We start from the raw sequence: 18,321 nt of genomic DNA, 5'->3' as shown, positions 1-18,321 counted from the left end.
CAAAGAAGTTACATTAAGTGCTAGTAGGTGTCCCTTTGGGTTGTCGAGGGTACAGTACCTTGGGGATAGTCTGTTGGCAAAAGGGGTAGAACCAAAGGAAGGTTTGGTGAGGGCCATAGAGGAATTCCTTTCACCTCAGAACAAAGATTAATTGCGTTCATTTTATGGGATGTTGGAATTTATGCATGTTTTATACCTAAGTGTGCTGAAAGACCGAAGAGTATGAGGGCATTACTAAAATAATGTTAGGTTTGAATGGACGGATCAAGTGGAGAATGAGTTTGGTGTGATGAAAAATGAAGTTGTAGAAGTCATTTGACACACACGATTGCAGCATCGTGGTGACGGTCGAAAGTCAGTATGGTTTGGGTGCTGTATCAATGCAATTAAGAAATGGCAAGGATGAAGTGGTGGCATTTGCGTCTCGTGCATTGAGGGGAGCCAACGCAAAGTATTCTGTCATTGAACGCGAAGCTCTATCATGTTGGTGGGGAGTGGGGAGTCGAGTTCACGTTACACATGGATCATAAACCCCTACTAAATCTGTTTTCAACTCAGTGAGCTTGCAAAGCAACTCCAAGGATTGGCAAATGGCATTATCGGCCGCAGGAATTACACTTCAAATCAGAGAATATTCCGGGTGTGAAAAACATTTTTGCTGATTGTTTATCTCGTTTACCCATGACACCTGGAGAAGAAAAGGACAAAAATGATGATTTTAGTGTAGTGGCATGTACCATGTTAGATGAGAAGGAGTGTGTAAAGGAGGATGAATGGACAAATGCTGTGGAGCATGATAAGGTGCTTCTGGAGTTAATTTCTTGGTTGGGCAAGGGTTGGCAAAAAGAGAAGGTGGATGATACTTATAAAGTGTACAAGGTGGTCTTTGAAGAATTGAGTGTGGTCAGTTTTTTAGTGGTAACTCAAGGTATGACAGAAAATATATTACGGTTGGCCCATGAGGAGTATTTGGGGATGAGAGCTCTGAAAAAGAGAGCAAGCGAGACATTTTGCTGGCCAGGATTGGACAGGGAGGTGGAACACTGGGTGAAAGGTTGTGTTGCGTGTACTGTGAGCGACAAGTTTCAAATGACGGTGCCTATTCCTGTAGGGGCAGTACCAGTGCCAGAGAGACTGTGGGTCAAATTGGGCATAGACATTATTGGACCTATGAATATGTTGAGAGAATCGTCAAGGTATGGTTATCATTCTTGTGGGCCAGAAGTGAAATTTGTGAAGTCGACCAATACAGGGGAAGTGGTAACATTTCTGGGCGAATTGTTCATGCAGGAAGGTGCACCCTCGGACGTGGTCACAGACAATAGTGTGCAATTCACATCTGAAGAATTCAGTAGATTCATAAGTAACTGAGGGTGTGAAGCATGTGACAACTTCCTTGTACCATCCCAGGATCAATGGCATGGTTGAGAGGTGCAACCGTATAATCAAAGATAACATTCAGTTGTCTATGGTGAATGGATTTACACCCTGTGTAAATACTGGAATGTCACTTTTTGCTCTACTCAAAGGTAGAGAAGCTGCCAATAAACTGGTTCAACCTTGGGTGGGTAGTTTGGAGGTGTCCGTTGAGAAGAAGAATGGTGTGGGGTTCACAAAGTCTGATGTCCAAAGTAAGTATGTGTCCAAGGAAAGTGTGCCAATAGTGAAGGTGAAAGAAAGGGATTGGGTTAGATCGCCTGCTATAATTTCCAAGAGAAATTCAAAGTTTTTTTACCCCAAGAAAGTGGTGTGTGTGAAGGTACATGTGGTTAAGTTAGAAGATGGTAATTGGTGTAACAAGGAGAAGTTGGCGGTACAAAGGTATCTAGGGTGCACAGACATTTCGCTTGATGAAATGGTAGGGGAGAAACAAACCAGAGGTGATCAGGTTTGAACCAGAACTCTGTGGGTTTGTAACAGAACTCCGTGGGAAAGGAAATCCTCAAGAATTATTGGTGCCACTGTATATATTTTTTATTGTTGTTTTTTACGTTATATTTTTCATGTATCCTTAACGATAGTTTTAACACTCTTTTGGTTTTGTGTTTATAGGGGAAAGGTGTGTTGGGTCTTGGTCTGAGGTCGCGGGGATAATTCTGTGGTTGGAACTTTGGTGGGGACTGACTGGAATGTAGCAGATTAGAATGTATGGTTTTCAGTAGTGGTCAGTTAGTCGGGAGCTGGCTGCCCTGCTGGTTGCACAGCACTTGAATTAAACTCTTCATTCCTACCTTGGCTCCTGTCAGCTGTGCAGTGATACTTCCCTGCAGACACCTTCCTGTACAAAAACAGTCCTGAGCGGCATTTCCCTCATTCTATGTGCGTTGCAGAATGCAGCAAACGTAGAAAGAGGAAGTAACGAGGAGAAATAAAGATAGTTCTCATTACACCTTTCCTGGGGGTGTGGAGCTTTTTGACGCATTCACAGGTCCACCAGTAATGGTAACTCTGGGAATGTGCCAAAATCCATAGGTGGATGCGTGGTAATACCTACGCTCCACCCATGGAATGCCGTACTGGTGCATAGTAATGCAATGCAATGTAATGATTTGTGCTGTGTTGCGTTACTCCAGATTCATCAAGCCATGTAGAGCCATGCAAGGGGGCCTTGCGTGGCTTGATAAATCAAACTTAAAGTTGTGTCGCTCTTGCGCCCCGTTGCATGTCGTAAGGGCAACACATCTCTTCTATAATTATGCCCCCATGTTTCCAGCATTTGATCTACCGCAGATGTGCACTGTCACAAAAACAACACCTGAAAGATAGGCGAGAGTTGCTGTGTTTAAAAAACAGCATTTAGTCCTGCTCTACAATGTACAACACATCAATGTGCATCCTGTTGACTTTTCTGTTTTCTGTTGAGAAAGAAAACTATGCCTTTTCCAACGTTAACTTTTCTCTAGTAAGCTGATCTGTTTCAGGAGAACCAAGGGGTAATGTTATGAGGCCTAGGTAGCTGCACGACCTTTTACCTACATTTGTCCTACCTTACTCTACATAATGGCTGTGGTGCTGAACTTTTGCCTAGTTTTGTGCCAAATAAATGTCATGTGGGTTTCTTCGAAAACTAGCCTCAGTCATTATGCATGACGATTCTTAGTATCACACAGCAGGATTACCATCTTCTGTATAACTTATAACAGTAAGGCATGGGTTTGACCTGCCATCCCGAGTGACGCGCAGTTGCCATTTGTGACGCAATACTGTCGAGAGTATACTGTGTACTGTGTGTTATCCTTCTGAGAACAAATATCAGGTGCAAATAACTCTCTCTCTGTTGCTTTTCAGGTGTGATCTTGTTCACTGTGGACAATCAGGGCGTCATCAGGGCGGGCCCGCCCCCAGCTGCTTACGGCGACGATTTCACGTCCAGAGCTCGTGTTCTGGGAAAGCTGTGCGATGTAAGCCATGTGCTCTTCAGCCCAGAAGGTCTCCTGTATGTCGTGAAAGGTTCTGAGATATATAGGGGTCCCATGCCTTCAGACCCATCCAAGAACTGGCTCCAAGATACTGCAAAGCGCGTAGGGAAAACAGACTGGGGAAGATTCAAGCGCCTTTTCTTCCACCCCAATGGAGCTCTTTATGCCACCACTCATGAGGGTGTGCTCTACACAGGCCCCCCGCCGGCCAACGAAGATCAGAGTTGGTTGTCCACACAAGCTACCAAAGTTGGTAATAACGGATGGGATTGGTTTTACACCCTCTTCTTCGACCCCCAGGGGATACTGTATGCTGTGACTGCAGATACCTTCTACAGGAGAAGTCCTCCAGCGAGTGCAGCTGTCAACTGGATTGGAGAAAGCCAGGCCATCGGCAGAGGAAGCGGATGGAGCGGTTTAACCCACTTTATGTCTTTTACTCCTGACGGCAACCTTTGGTGTGTCTCCAAGTCAGACGGGAAGATCTACACGGCCCCTCCACCAACCAGGGTGGACGACGACTGGCTTAAAAGAGCCCAAAATCTGGGTCACAGTTACTTCTTTAAATTCATGGCCTTCACAAGGGAGGTCAAGGTCTGTGGCACTGCAACTTAGAGCCGAGACGAAGAGCCCAACACCCTTGTCTACGTAAGTATGACCGCATGTCCTCGCCCATCTCTAACACACATGTCACAAAAGCTCTTAGTTCAACTCTGCCTTTGAGTTATTCAGTCAACTTTCCTACAGGGATTTTTTTTAAATGCCAGTCTTTATTTTTAATTTTTGAGAAATAAAACGCCAAAGCAGGTTTACTTTTGAAACACAAGACAATAATGTCCTACATCTGTTTTGGGTTTCCTGCAGGGGTCCTATTTGCAACCACTAAGCCTTGCATGATGGACATATTAGGAACAATCATGGGTGGAAGCACCGTGGTGCAGCCGCTCTTCTATGAGCTAGAAAACTAGCACATGATTTCCAACAACTGAGCCACCTAACGCTGCGGTGCCAGAAACTGAGCAGCCTTCAGGGTGAAGAAGCCATGAGTGGGGCGTTCCGTTACCACCCCACTGCAAATAAAGCCCTTTGTATTGAGTGGAAACACACAACACCCATATGTTAAAATATCCAGTGAAAGTGCTCTCATAAACAATGCTGCAGGGATATTTAACAAATAATCACGCAGCGCAGGACAGCGCAACACAACACAGCGCAGCAAATCCCCCTCTAAATAGAAACAATAGCCTCTTTCTCCCCACTCTCTGCAGAGCAGTTGTTCAGCTTCATCACTTCTATTAAATCGGGCCCCCCTTTGGACCCATGTCCTCTGCAAATACAGCTGGGGCCAGATGTACGGCACATTTTACTGATCGCAAAGTGCCCATTTGCGACTGATAAAATACATTTTCTTATGTACCAACCTTATTTTGTGAGTCGGTAACCAATTACCCACTTGCAAAATAGGGTTTGTGATTTGCTATTAGGAAGGGATGTGTAAAGGGCGTCCCTTACTAATAGCGAGTCGCACTGGTCTGTATGAATGTTTTGCGACACAGAATGCGTTCGCAAAACATTTGCAGATTACCACCAATTTCAAATTAGTGGTATTGCATTCGGAAATGAGAAGGAGTCCCCAAGGAGCTCTTTCCCCTTTGGGAATGGGGGCACCAATAATTTTTCAGAGCACTGTTAAAAAAATGAAAAGGAAACAATTCATTTTTATTTTTGAAATGCATTCCATTTTCCTGTAAGTAAAACAGGTTGCATTAAAAAAAACTGCTTTATTTAAAAAGTAGTAACAGACATGGTGTCGGCTGACCCCAGCAGTCCACCCTCCCTGTGAGTGCCGGCCATTCCCAATGGGTCACAAATTATGGCCTGCCTTATGAATATTAATGTGGCAGGTCCCTTGCAACCCATTTGGGAATCGCAAATGGTGCCTGAGACACTGTTGTACATCAGGCTTTGCGACTCACAAATTGTGAGTGGATACAATTACAATTTGCAACTCACAAAACCTTATGGTCGTACATATGACTGCTGATTCCAAAAACTATATCAGTGCATCTGGCCGATATCTTTAATGGAATATTCAGCTCTGGCGAGTTTCCTAAGGTGTGGAAAAAAGCTTTTATCCTGCCTCTAGTGAAAAAGGCCAACCTTACCCTTACGGACTCTAGCAACTATCGGCTCATATCACACCTACCTTTCCCCTTTCCCTTCCAAAAAAGCCATGCATCAGGAGCCGGCCTTTTCCATAAACACTAATCAATTTCTCAACCCTACTCAGTTCAGGTTTAGGAGCGAGTAAAGCACCAAATTGCCCTGATTGTGGCATCTGAGGACATTAGATTTACCCTAGACAAAGAACAATTTCATCGCAGTTGGAACCAGCACTGTCTGGATGGCCGAAAGGAGGCCCCAGCCAGGCAGAAGTCACCGCTTGCGCCAAGGGCAGGCGATTATACACACTGCACAACATGTGCTTGCCCTTGGGTAGCTTGGCACTGAGCAGTCAGGTGTCTTTCAGAACCATTGTGTAAAGCCAGAGCACTATACGCGCACACAATAAATGCAGCGCACAAAATAAAAGAGAGACTTCACACTTGACGTCGAGAAATGCCATTTATTTTCACCATACACATTAAACAATGCGATATAAAGATCATTGAATGTGGGGCATTAATTATACTTGCCAATCTTACTAGCATTAGTAGGCCCAGTTTGTGTTGATCAGATCTCGGTAAAATGCACACACAGGAGAAGTCCTATTCTAATCCCCACACAGCACCCTTATGCGGTGCGACACCTTGTCAGCCCCCGGCCCACCCTCACAATTCTAATAATGCAATTTCACACAGCTATAGGCTGCACCCTGGGCTACAAAGATATCAGTAATATGTACTTAAACAGAATTATAACACTTTAAGCAGCACAGCTGGACGAGGCCACGCCGGTAAACCCACTGTTGATAGGTAAAGTGCTTTTGGCACGAGAACAACGTATTAACTAACACCGCAGACGAGTGTCATGCAGCACAGACGGTCCACATACGGTCACTTTGCACCGTTATGCAATGTTACAGGTACCAGCCTAGTCCGTAAGGGCACTTTCACACTCATACACCCCCAACACCCTAATGCGGTGCCACCGATAGCAAGCAGGTCAAAAGAAACCACGCTGCAGACCCCATGGCTCAATGTCTCCTGACACCGTCCAGTTCACCCCCACTGTCCCCGACATCGTAAATGGAAGTCCACCAGCCCCTCCCTCTGGAAACAAGCCCACTCATGGCTGAGGTCACACCTGGCCTTCTTGAGCTCCGCACTTGGCACTCCAGACCCCAGGTATGATTATGTAGTTCCAAGAACATACCACGCTGTCCAGCTTTCAGCAGGCGATTGACAATGTTTTCCCTCTGAGGCGGAAGCCGGAGGTTTGCTCTGTGTACTTTTGATGATTTAAAAACGATTGATTACTATATTCGTTTTTAACCTCTGTATATATTTTAAACAGGTTCTGTTTTATATTGCCGCGCCCCCACCCAGGCGAGACTAATTCGCCGAGGCTCGGGTTTATTTTCTTCCCTCAGCGACGCTGTTCACGCGCTGGGGAGCTATCAGCTTGACTTTGGGCGCCATCTTGTGTTGGGAAGGCTGCCCAGTTTGCTCGGCGCCCCTCCCACCCTCCTCCCGCCCGCCCCGCTATGTATATTAACAACAGAGCCGCCCGACCGCGCAGCGGGCGGGCGCAGCGGGCGCGCCGGCGGCGCGCCGAAGGTGCGCCAAAGGCAAGCCCGTCTGCGCCTGTCCGCGCCTGGCCCGGGCCCAGGGCCACCCCCCCTGGTCTGTCCCATCCTACCCCTCGTATCTGTTACTCAGCCGCTCAGCTACAGTCTTTTTGCCCCCTGACCAGTCATTTATGTTGCATATCCCACCCTAATGCCCTGCTCACAGAGCTTGCAGCAGACTGCCCTGGCTGTCACGCCATTTTACCGTCCATTCGCAAATCTTTTCAGATTGGTAAGCACCCTCCGATGAAATCTTACACCATTGCGCTCACAAACGTCCGTTCGCTTGGCAAACATAGCCAGGACATCCATGAACTGATACAGGACCATAAAATAGATATCCTGTTCATGACGGAAACTTGGATGGGCCAAGCATCTGATTCGGATCTTGTCACAGCCGTTCCTGCTGGGTTTGCCACTTATAGACTGGACAGGCAAACCAAGAAAAAAGGTGGCGGCATTGCTATCATTGCCCGTGACACCTATATTGTAAGGCACACGCTAATTCCCCAGACTTCCTGCGAAGCCTTAGAATTCGCAATAAAACTGACCCCTTCCTATACCTTCAAAGGGATCCTCCTTTATCGACCACCGGGACCCAGGTGTGACTTCCTGGGGGCTCACAGATCCTTCCTGGAAACATCCGCACTGGAGAACTCCTTCACCATTCTAGGTGATTTTAATTTCCATTTTGATGTGCCCGACAATCCTGACACAGCCACGCTTTTAGCTGACATGTCAACTTTTGGTCTATCCCCTTTGGTTCATTCCCCTACGCTTGAAGGAGGGCACACACTAGACGGCATTTTTTCTAATGCCTCGGGCCTCAAACTTACAGAAATACTCCCTCTAATTTGGTCGGATCACCATCTCATCCTGGCTTCACTTCCAGTGGGCGACCCCCTGGTCGACAAGCCCCACCCTAATCCCTGTCTCCCCTACCTGGCATGGGATGACTTAGATGTACGCAGGCTGGAAACCTTGCTTAATGATACCCTCCCTACGTTATCTCCGGACCCCAATAACGCCACGTCCCAATTTTACAACTGGGTGAGCTCAGCAGCAAAAGATCTGGTCCCACTTAAACAACGGTCACGCAATAGATCTACCCCCTCGGCCCCGTGGTACTCAGAGGAACTGCGTACCCAAAAACAAAAGTGCCGAAATAGAGAGAGACACTGGCGGAAGGACTACACACCCGAAGCCAAACTCTTATATAAAGAGTCGGTAGCAAAATACAAACATCTTATCTTGGACGCAAAAAAAAAGTATTATTGCAATAAAATTGAAACAGCACAAAACTCCAATAAATGTCTATATGAGACCACCAAACAATTGGCGGGTTTCTCTGTGGATCTCACACCTCCCCCGTCCCAAACCCTTTGCGACGCTTTATCTAAGTTCTTCTTCAGCAAAGTTGATGACATTTACAGGGTTTTCGCCAATAAGGTCACTCTCTTCCACAGCCCATCAATTCAACCTGAAGGACCCATTCTCTCGCAGTTCAGCGAGGTCACGTGTCCGCAGGTGCTAAAAACGATATCCACCATCAAATCGGGATCGGCCCTCGACCCTTGTCCCTTGAAGGTCCTGAGACTTATCATGGATGCAGTCTTACCCTCTATAACCAATATCTGCAACTCCATGTTTAGCACCGGCATCTATCCCGAGACACTAAAGAAAACCCTAATAAAACCGTTGCTCAAAAAACCTACCCTTAATAAAGAAGAACCCAAAAGCTACCGCCCCATTGCCAGTCTCCCACTATTAGCAAAAATTGTGGAAAAAATTATGAATGCCCAACTCTCCTCCTTCATCGAGGATAACAAATGCCTAGATGAATCACAGTTTGGCTTCCGTCGCTTCCACGGAACCGAGACGGCCTTGGTCAAAGCGGCGGACGACATCAGATCTATCCGGGATGCGGGAGGTACCGCCGTCCTGATATTACTAGACCTGTCGGCGGCCTTTGACACGGTCGACCATACCACCTTGGTCGACCGTGTCGAGAGCATAGGCATCCAAGGTACCGCCAAAAATCTTCTTGCCTCCTTCCTGGCCAACAGGACCCAGGTCGTCACAGTGGGACCTTTTGAATCCTCCTCCCTGTCACTACCGTGTGGAGTTCCCCAAGGCTCATCCCTTAGTCCGACACTGTTTAACATTTATGTGTCGGACCTTGCCAATGTCATCAGGGCACACGGGATGAGCCTCACTTCATACGCTGATGACACTCAACTGGTCCTAGCCGTCAAAAACGACGGCCTTCAGAAAGCCAACATGTTCAACCAGGGCATGTTGGCTATCGGGAACTGGATGTCACACAATTGTCTGAAGCTAAACTCCGATAAATCGGAGGTTGTAATCTTCGGCAATCTCTCTCCGGAGTGGTCCCCCCGTTGGTGGCCGTCATCCATGGGCCAGCCCCCAGTCTCGGTTGATAAAGTGAGGAACCTGGGAGTCATGTTTGACAACCGTCTGAACTTCCTACCACACTCTAATCAGATATCCTCTTCAGCCTTTCATAAACTTAGGCTCATCAAAAAAATTCTGCCCTTTTTACCTGAAAACATGGCGAAAACGCTGGTAAGCTCCCTGGTGCTCTCCACCCTAGACTATTGTAACGCTGTGTTTCTAGGGGCCCAGGAGAGAGTGTTAACAAAAATGCAGTTCATACAGAACGCGGCCGCCAGGCTCCTAGGGCGAATCCCCAAATTCCATCCGGTTTTACCCACCATGAAACAACTTCATTGGCTTCCGGTGAGGAAGAGGATTTTGTTCAAAACCTTGTGCCTGGTATAGAAGGCTTTACACAACGCTGTCCCAGCGTTCTTCACTCAGAACCTTACCCCCTACTGTCCATCCAGAGCACTGCGCTCTTCCAGCTCCCTGGACCTGGTGATCCCCCGAACTAAATCTGTCAACTGGGGTGACAGAAGATTTCTTGTGGCTGCTCCAAAATTAAGGAACACACTGCCTCATCCCATCAAGACCAGCACGTCCCTCTGGTCTTTCCGAAAAAACCTCAAAACCTGGCTTTTTAATCATTGATCTCCCAGTCCCCTTGTTGGCTAAACATTGCAGATACTTAGCGCCGAGATGCCCACGGGCCTTCGTTTCACGCTTTACAAATGTCAAAATAAATAAATAAATAAAATAAATGTGGGCACTTAGAGGGCACCGCTCTCCAGATGTCACCGGTAAATGGTGTGGGCCCCTTGTGGGAGATCTTTGATATCCCTGAAACCTATGGAAAAACAGGACACCAGCCAACTGGTCCTCGGGAGCCCACTTCAGGGTGCCAAACATAAGCAGGTAGTCAGCCCGGACCAGCCACTATTCAGGAAGGGCAGTTATGCTCCATGTGCACAACAGAGTTCTCTGGCAATATGCACCACACAGACCCAGGGAACATGGTAGAAATTCGAGTTTAGTATGCCTGAACTCAGAATAAGAAAATACATCTTTTAGTAAGGTTTATTTTAATATTCTGTGTTTGCAAATACCGCTTTTAGAAAGTTGGTCTTTGCTTGCCTAACCATTTCAGCCCGCCTCTGCTAGGATGTGTATCTGCTGTCTGGTTTCTGTGAGTGACAGGGCTGGGGAATTCCAGGAGACAGGCTGGGTAGCCAGGTGGTGAATACAGAGATTACATCCAGATGGGTGGGAGGAATACACCTGGACTCTGAATAGGGCTGTGCCTTTCCACCACAAGGCTGGCTCAACCCCCTGGGGAGCGTCTGATGTCTCTGCCCTGCACACTGAAAAGAAAAGCCTGAATCCTGTAAACAAAGTTCTCCAGAACTGGGCTGAACTGGGCAAAGCCCCCCTGGCCTGAAAGGACAAAATAATTGCAGTGTAAGTATTGGGACCCTGAGCCCAAGAAATTAGATCCTGCTTTGACAAGAAGAAACCTCTGCCCGACGAGAAGAAACTGGGAAAGCTGTAAGGAGGAATACTGTCCCTGACCTGGGGAATTGGCCTGCAGTAGTTGCCTTGCAGCTGAAGGAGAGGAGAAAAACTACAAAGACTTTATTTTCCAACTTGTGCTTAAAGATCTTCAATGGCTTGTGAGTGAGCTTGCCCCCTGAACAAAGTCCCAGGACCAGTAGACTTCACCCGCCTTGAGAGGAGCTGCTGAAAAACGCCGTTCTCCCCTTAGCGCTGAAGCAGAGAGAAGTGTGTGCCTCATCAAGGTCGACGCGTAGACTGGGAAGCCCGTGCCAAGCTGTCCGCCCCGAACAACGCGACTTTGTGGCCCCAACGAGCCGTAGCTCGCAACGTAAAGGAAGGACTTTTCACAGCACCTCGCTTTCCCCCCTCCGAACCGCACTACTCAAATGCGCACCCTGCCACTGATGTGGGGAGGCTGCGGAGCGTAGAGTGGCTGGGTACGTCTCGCCCCACTGCAGCGTACAGTCTGCTTCGCACCGCGCTCAGAGGATTACCCGAGCATCAACTCTGAAGGTACGGCTCGTACGCCGCAACAAACAGCAACCGCACCGCACAAAGCACCGTCCCCTCAAGCAACGCGACTCTGGGCCTCCACGAGCCGTAGCTCGCACCGTGAAAGAAGGTCATCGCCGCGTGCAACGCTTTTGTTTTCACCGCATTGTCCGTGATGAACTCTTCCATCTAAGGTACTGTGTACGACTCGCACTCCGGGTTTGAGCGCATTGGACAGAAGCGTCCGCTGCGCGCATCAGACTCTTTGGGTTCATTTCATCACCGTAAGGGTCGAACCGAGGAATACGAATCGCACAGACTTTTTTAAGATACGCTTTACACAAGAATTCTTTTATTGCTCATAGTATTGTGGATGCGTCTGTCGTTATATGGTCTTGTGGTAAAGCCTGATATAAAATATACTTATTTTTGATATAATCCTAGTGTGGAGTCCATTTGTGGTGGGTCACCTGATTACTGTGTGAGTTCACAAGTGCTTAACCCATAACGCCTCTGAAATAAGTCTTGTCTCCTCACGCCAAGCTACCTAGAGGGTGAGCAGGGGTTATTTTAGGAGGGTAATCCCCTTATCCTGACTAGAGGAGAGGGTCCCTGCTTGTCACAAGTGCTACCTGTGCCAACCAGGGACCCCAATTCTAACAGATGTCAGTCTCAGTTGTTGCCTGTGTGCGATGAGTCCTATTGTGGGTGTCTGTTTCAGCTTTTACCTGTGGGCATTGAGTCCTATTTTGGGTGTCTGCCTCATGTGTTGCTGTGGACAGTGAGTACTATTGTGGGTGTCAATCTCAGTTGTTGTCCATGGAAAGTGAGTTTTATTTTGGGTGTTCATCTTCGTTGTTGCCTGTGGGTGGTGAGCCTCATTGTGGGTGTTATTCTCAGTTGTTGCCTGTGGGTGGTGAGTCTTATTGTAAGTGTCCGTCTCAGTTGTTGCCTGTGGGTAGTGAATCTTACTGTGGGTGTCTATAGCGCCAAGATGCTCGATGGGTTGCAGTGCACTTTATAAATTCGTTTTACATTACATTTCAGTTTTTGCCTGTGGGTGGTGAGTCTTATTGTGAGTGTCCTTTCAGCTGTTGCCTGTGGGTGGTGAGTCTTGCTGCAGGTGTAGATCTCAGCTGTTGCCTGTGGCAGTGAGTCTTATTGTGAGTGTCCATCTCAGTTGATGCCAGTGGCTGAAGAGTCTTATTGTAGGTGTCTATCTCAGTTGTTGCCAGTGGCTGGTGATTCTTATTGTGGGTGTCCATCTCGGTTGTTGCCTGTGGGCAGTGAGCCCTATTGTGGGTGTTGATCACAGTTGTTCTCTGTTAAAGTTGAGTCTTATTGTAGGTGTCCTTCTCAGTTGTTGCCTGGGGGTGATGATTCTCATTGTGGGTGTCCATTTCAGTTTTGCCTGTGGGCAGTGAGTCTTACTCTGGGTGTCCATCTCAGTTGTTGCCTGTGGGCAGTGAGTCTTATTGTGGGTGGCCGTCTCAGGTGTTGCCAGTGGGTGGTGAGTCTATTTGTGGGTGGAGGTTGCAGCTGTTGCCTGTGGGTGGTGAGTCTTTTTTGTGGGTGTCTATCTCATTTGTTGCCTGTGGGCAGTGAGTCTTATAGTAGGTGTCCATCTCATTTGTTTCCAGTGGGGGGTCAGTCTTACTGTAAGTGTCAGGCTCAATTGTTGCCTGTGGTCGGTGATTCTTATTGTAGATGTGCGTCTCAGTCGTTGCCTGTTGGCAGTGAGTCTTTTTGCAGGTGTAGATCTCAGCTGTTGCCTGTGAGCAGTGAGTCTTATTGTGGGTGTCCATCTCAGTTGTTGCCTGTGGCTGAGAAGTCTTATTGTAGGTGTCTGTCTCAGTTGTTGCTGGTAGGTGGTGAATCTTACTGTGGGCGTTGATCTCAGTTATTGCATGTGGGTGGTGAGTCTTATTTTGGGTGTCCACCTCAGTTGGTGCCTGTGGGTGGGGCGTCTTATCGTAGGTGTTCGTCTCAGTTGTTTCCTGTGGGCGGCGAGTCTTATTTTAGGTGTCCATCTCAGTTGTTGCCTATGGGCAGTGATTCTTCTTGTAAGTGTTTGTCTCAGTTGTTTCCTGTCACAGTGATTCTAGTTGTAGGTGTCCATCTCTGTTATTTCCTGTGGGTGGTGAGTCTTTTTGCGACTGTCCATCTCAGTTGTTGCCTGTGGGCGATGAGTCTTATTCTGGGTATTGATATCAGTTGTTGCCAGTGGGCAGTGAGTCCTGTTTTGGTGTCCATATCAGTTGTTGCCTGTTAAATTTGAGTCCTGTTGTTGGTATCCATCTCAGTTGTTGCCTGTAGACAGTGAATCTCATTGTGGGTGTCCATCTCAGTTGTTGCCTGTGGGTGGTGAATCTTATTATGGGTATTGATCTCAGTTGTTGCCTGTGGGTGGTGAGTCTCATTATGGGTATTGGTCTCAGTTGTTGCCTGTGGGCAGTGATTCCTATTTTGGGTGTTCATCTCACTTTTTGCAGTGCGCAGTGAGTCCCATTGCGGGTGTCCAGCTCAGTTGTTGCTTGTGGGCGGTGATTCTTATTGAGGGTATTGATATCAGTTGTTGCCAGTGGGTGGTGAGTCTTATTGTGGGTTTTCATCTCAGTTGTTGCCTGTGGTCAGTGAGTATCATTGTGGGTGTCAGTCTCAATAGGTGCCTGTGGGCAATGAGTCTTCTTGTGGGTGTCCATCCCTGTTGTTGCCTGTCAGTAGTGAGAGTTATTGTGGGTGTCAATCTCATCTGTAGCCTGTGGGCGATGAGTCCTGCCGTGGGTGTCAATCTCAGTTGTTGCCTGTGGCGGTAAGTCTTATTGTGGGTGTCAGGCTCAGTTGTTGCATGTGGGCAGTGAGACCTTTTGTGTGTGTCCTTCTCAGTTGTTGCCTGTGGTTGGTGAGTCTTTCTGTGAGTGTCTATCTCAGTTGTTGCCTGTGGGTGATGTATCTTATTGTGAGTGTTCAATCTCAGCTGTTGTCAGTTAGTGATGAGTCTTATTGTAGGTGTCCGTCTCAGTTGTTGCCTGTGGGTGATAAGTCTTCTTGCAAGTGTCCATCTCTGTTGTTGCCTGTGGGTGATGAATCTTATCATGAGTGTCGATCTTAGCTGTTGTCTGTTGGTGGTGAATATGATTGTAGGTGTCCGTTTTAGTTGGTGTCTGTGAGCGGTGAGTCTTAGAGCGGGTGTAGAACCCAGCTGCTTCCTGTGGGCCGTGAGTCGTACTGTAGATGTCAGTCTTATTTCCTGCCTGTGGGAGGTGATTCTGACTGTGGGTGTCTGTCTTAGTTGTTGCATGTGGGCGGTGAGTCTTATTGTGGGTGTCCCTATCAGTTGTTACCTGTGGCTGATTCACCTTTTTGTGGGTGTTGATCTCAGTTATTGCATGTGGGTGGGGAGACTTATTGTGGGTGTCCACCTCAGTTGTTATATATAACCGATGAGTCTTATTGTAGGTGTTGATCTCAGTTGTTGCCTCTGGTTGTTGATTCTTATTCTAGTTGTCTGTCTCAGTTGTGAAGCGTAGATGGTGAATCTTTTTGCGATTGTCCATCTCAGTTGTTGCCTGTGGGCGGTGAGTCCTATTGCGGGTGTTGATCTCAGCTGTTGTCTGTAGGAGGTACATCTTATTGTGGGTGTAGATCTCAGCTGTCTGTGGGTAATGAGTCTTATTGTCCATCTCAGTTGTAGTCTTTGGGAGGTGAGTCTTATTGTGGGTATTGAACTCAGTTGCTTCCTGTGGGCGGTGAGTCCTATTTTGGGTGTCGATCTCAGTTGTTGCCTGGGGGCGGTGAGTCCTATTATAGGTGTCGATCTCAGTTGTTGCCTGTGGGCGATGATTCTTATTGTGGATGTTGATCTCAGTTGTTGCCTGTGGGCGGTGATTATTATTGTAGGTGTCCGTCTCAGTTGTTGCCCATGGGAGGTGAGTCTTTCTGTGAGTGTCCATCTCAGTTATTGCCTGTGGGTGGTGATTCTTATTGTGGGTGTCCGTCTCAGTTGTTGTATTTTGTATAGAGGCGATGAGTCTTATTGTAGGTGTTGATCTCAGTTGTTGCCTGTGGTTGGTGATTCTTATTGTGGGTGTTGATCTCAGCTGTTGCCTCTGGGCGGTAAGTCTTATTGTGGGTGTTGATCTCAGCTGTTGCCTCTGGGTGGTAAGTCTTATTGTAGGTATCCATCTCAGTTGTTGCCTGTGGGTGGTGATTATTATTGCTCGTGTCCTTCTTAGTTGTTGTGTTTGGGATTTGAGACTTATTGTGGGAACTGATCTCAGTTGCTGCCTGAGGGCAGTGAGTCCTATTTTGGGTGTCCATCTCAGTTGTTGCCTGTGGGCGGTGAGTCTTATTGTGGGTGTTGATCTCAGTTATTGCATGTGGGTGGGGAGTCTTATTGTGGCTGTCCACCTCAGTTGTTATATATAACTGATGAGTCTTATTGTAGGTGTTGATCTCAGTTGTTGCCTCTGGTTGTTGATTCTTATTCTAGTTGTCCGTCTCAGTTGTGAAGCGTGGATGGTGAATCTTTTTGCGATTGTCCGTCTCAGTTGTTGCCTGTGGGCGGTGAGTCCTATTGCAGGTGTAGATCTCAGCTGTTGTCTGTAGGAGGTACATCTTATTGTGGGTGTATGTTATGTTATGTTATGTTACTGAGATTTATAGCGCGCTCAGCTACTCATAAGAGTGTCCCGGCGCGAGCTAAGAGAGCAGTAGACAAAACACAGATTAGAAGAGATGGGTCTTAAGATGTTTCCTGAACAGGCGATCATCCTGAATAGCACGCAAAGATAAAGGCAATGCATTCCACAGCCTGGAGGCATTGACCGTAAGCGATCTGCCCCCCATGCGTTGAAGGCGGAACGTGGGGATGGAGGCCAGCAACTGAGACGAAGATCTCAGAGTCCTAGATGGTTGGTAGAAAGAGAAGCGTTTTTTGAGATAGGAAGGGCCTCCATCATGGAGAGCACGATGCGCAAGAACCAACGCTTTAAATTCAAGGCGTTTCCTGACAGGGAGCCAGTGCAGTGTGCGAAGTGAGGAAGAAATGGAGGCTCTGCTGGGAAGGTTCACCACCAGCCAGGCTGCGGCATTCTGAATCACCTGCAGTTTCCTTAGCAGGTAGTCCGGCAGACCGACATACAGACCATTAGCATAGTCGAGGCGGGAGAGAATAAACGCCCGGACCATAGTCTCCTTAGCTGATATGGGAAGCAGAGGTAAAAATCTTTTTAAGGATCTGAGAATCCCGAAGCAGCAGCCAGTGAGTTTTTTTATTTGAGTCATAAAAGACAGCTGCTCGTCGAACCAGATCCCCAAATTTTTTACAGGAAGACCCGAGCAGGAGGGTCGGGGGAAAGCTGAGGGCCAAAGAGAGTCCCTAAAGTGAGGTGGAAAAGTGCCAAAGAGTAGAATTTCCGTCTTTTCCTCATTACACTTTAGTTGGGCCGCAGAGAGCCAATGAAAGACGGCAGCAAGACAGCTCTGTACTCTGTGGGTAGCAAAATCAGATCTATCCCACGTGAACAGGAGCTGAGTGTCATCCGCGTATGCCACCACCCTGGCCCCACAATCCTCTGCCAGTTGAACCAGAGGCGTGATGTAGATATTAAAAAGCAGGGGGCTTAACGAAGAGCCTTGGGGAACTCCTGTGGAAACAGGCTGGGGAGAAGAAGCAAATGGCGGGAGCCAAACCTGTTGTGACCGGAGGGTAAGAAAAGAATCAAGCCACTTCCAGGCCAAACCAGAAATACCAATAGCAGCAAGCCGAGATAGAAGCAAAGCGTGGGGGACGGTGTCAAAGGCCGCCGACAGGTCTAAAAGGATGAGGGCAGCGTGCCCCCCAGCATCCAAACAATCGCGGATCGCCTCCGACATCTCGACTAAGGCAGACTCAGTACTATAAGAGGCTCTAAAGCCCGATTGAGCCGGATGGAGAAGACTTTCATTCTCAACAAAAGCAGACAGTTGTTTGTTTGCTACCTTTTCACATATTTTGGCCAGACAAGGCAGAAGAGAGATTGGTCTATAGTTGGCGGGATTGCCGGCATCGAGAGTAGGTTTTTTTAGGAGTGGAATGACTTTCGCTTGTTTCCATTCCTGAGGAACTAAGGCCTCAGTAAAGGACAAGTTGACAAGAGTATTAACCTCCGAATTGACTGTCTCGGCCATAGAGGCCAAGAGCCTGGCCGGACAAGGGTCAGACGGAGACCCAGACTTTAAGGACTGAAGTAATTTGAGGGAATCAGACAGAGTCACCGGCGAAAACAACGAGAATGGAGCCAACGGAGCGGCGCAAACCACCGAAGGTCTCTCCTTAGAGGTGAAAGTCGCCTGGATAGTCCGAATTTTGGAGATAAAAAAATCCGAGAGCTTGTCGCACCAAGATGCAGAGACAGGAAGTTTCGTAGCCATAGCTTTATGGGCCATAAAGCTCTGAACAATGGAAAAGATTTCTTTCGAATTGTTACTGGCGGACTCAATTCGAAAGGAATAGTAAAGACTTTTTGCTTCCCGAATAGCCTGGTAGTAGATTTTCTGGGCATCTCTCAACAGTCCCTTAGCTATTGGGCAAAAGGCCGAACGCCATATCCGTTCCAGCCTTTTACAGTGTTGTTTGAGCCGCTTCAAATCGGGAGTAAACCAAGGATGTGAAGGAGACTCCCT

The 18,321-nt window shown here is 47.7% G+C and overlaps 1 protein-coding gene across 1 annotated transcript in view; it reads left to right on the top strand.

The window, feature by feature from the left end:
* Positions 1–18,321, top strand: part of LOC146863507 (uncharacterized) — a 136,223-nt gene that overhangs the window by 94,656 nt on the left and 23,246 nt on the right. The window contains exon 4 of the mRNA XM_085643183.1: positions 3,289–4,067. Within this exon, the coding sequence (XP_085499309.1) occupies positions 3,289–4,034 (746 nt within the window). The 3' untranslated portion in view covers positions 4,035–4,067. The remainder of the gene's footprint in view (positions 1–3,288; positions 4,068–18,321) is intronic.

This window comes from Triturus cristatus, chromosome 2_2, assembly GCF_964204655.1.
Source record: "Triturus cristatus chromosome 2_2, aTriCri1.1, whole genome shotgun sequence".
Taxonomy (NCBI): domain Eukaryota; kingdom Metazoa; phylum Chordata; class Amphibia; order Caudata; family Salamandridae; genus Triturus; species Triturus cristatus.
The sequence above is the reverse complement of the archived record's forward strand: the minus strand, read 5'-3'. Positions and strand labels throughout refer to the sequence as shown.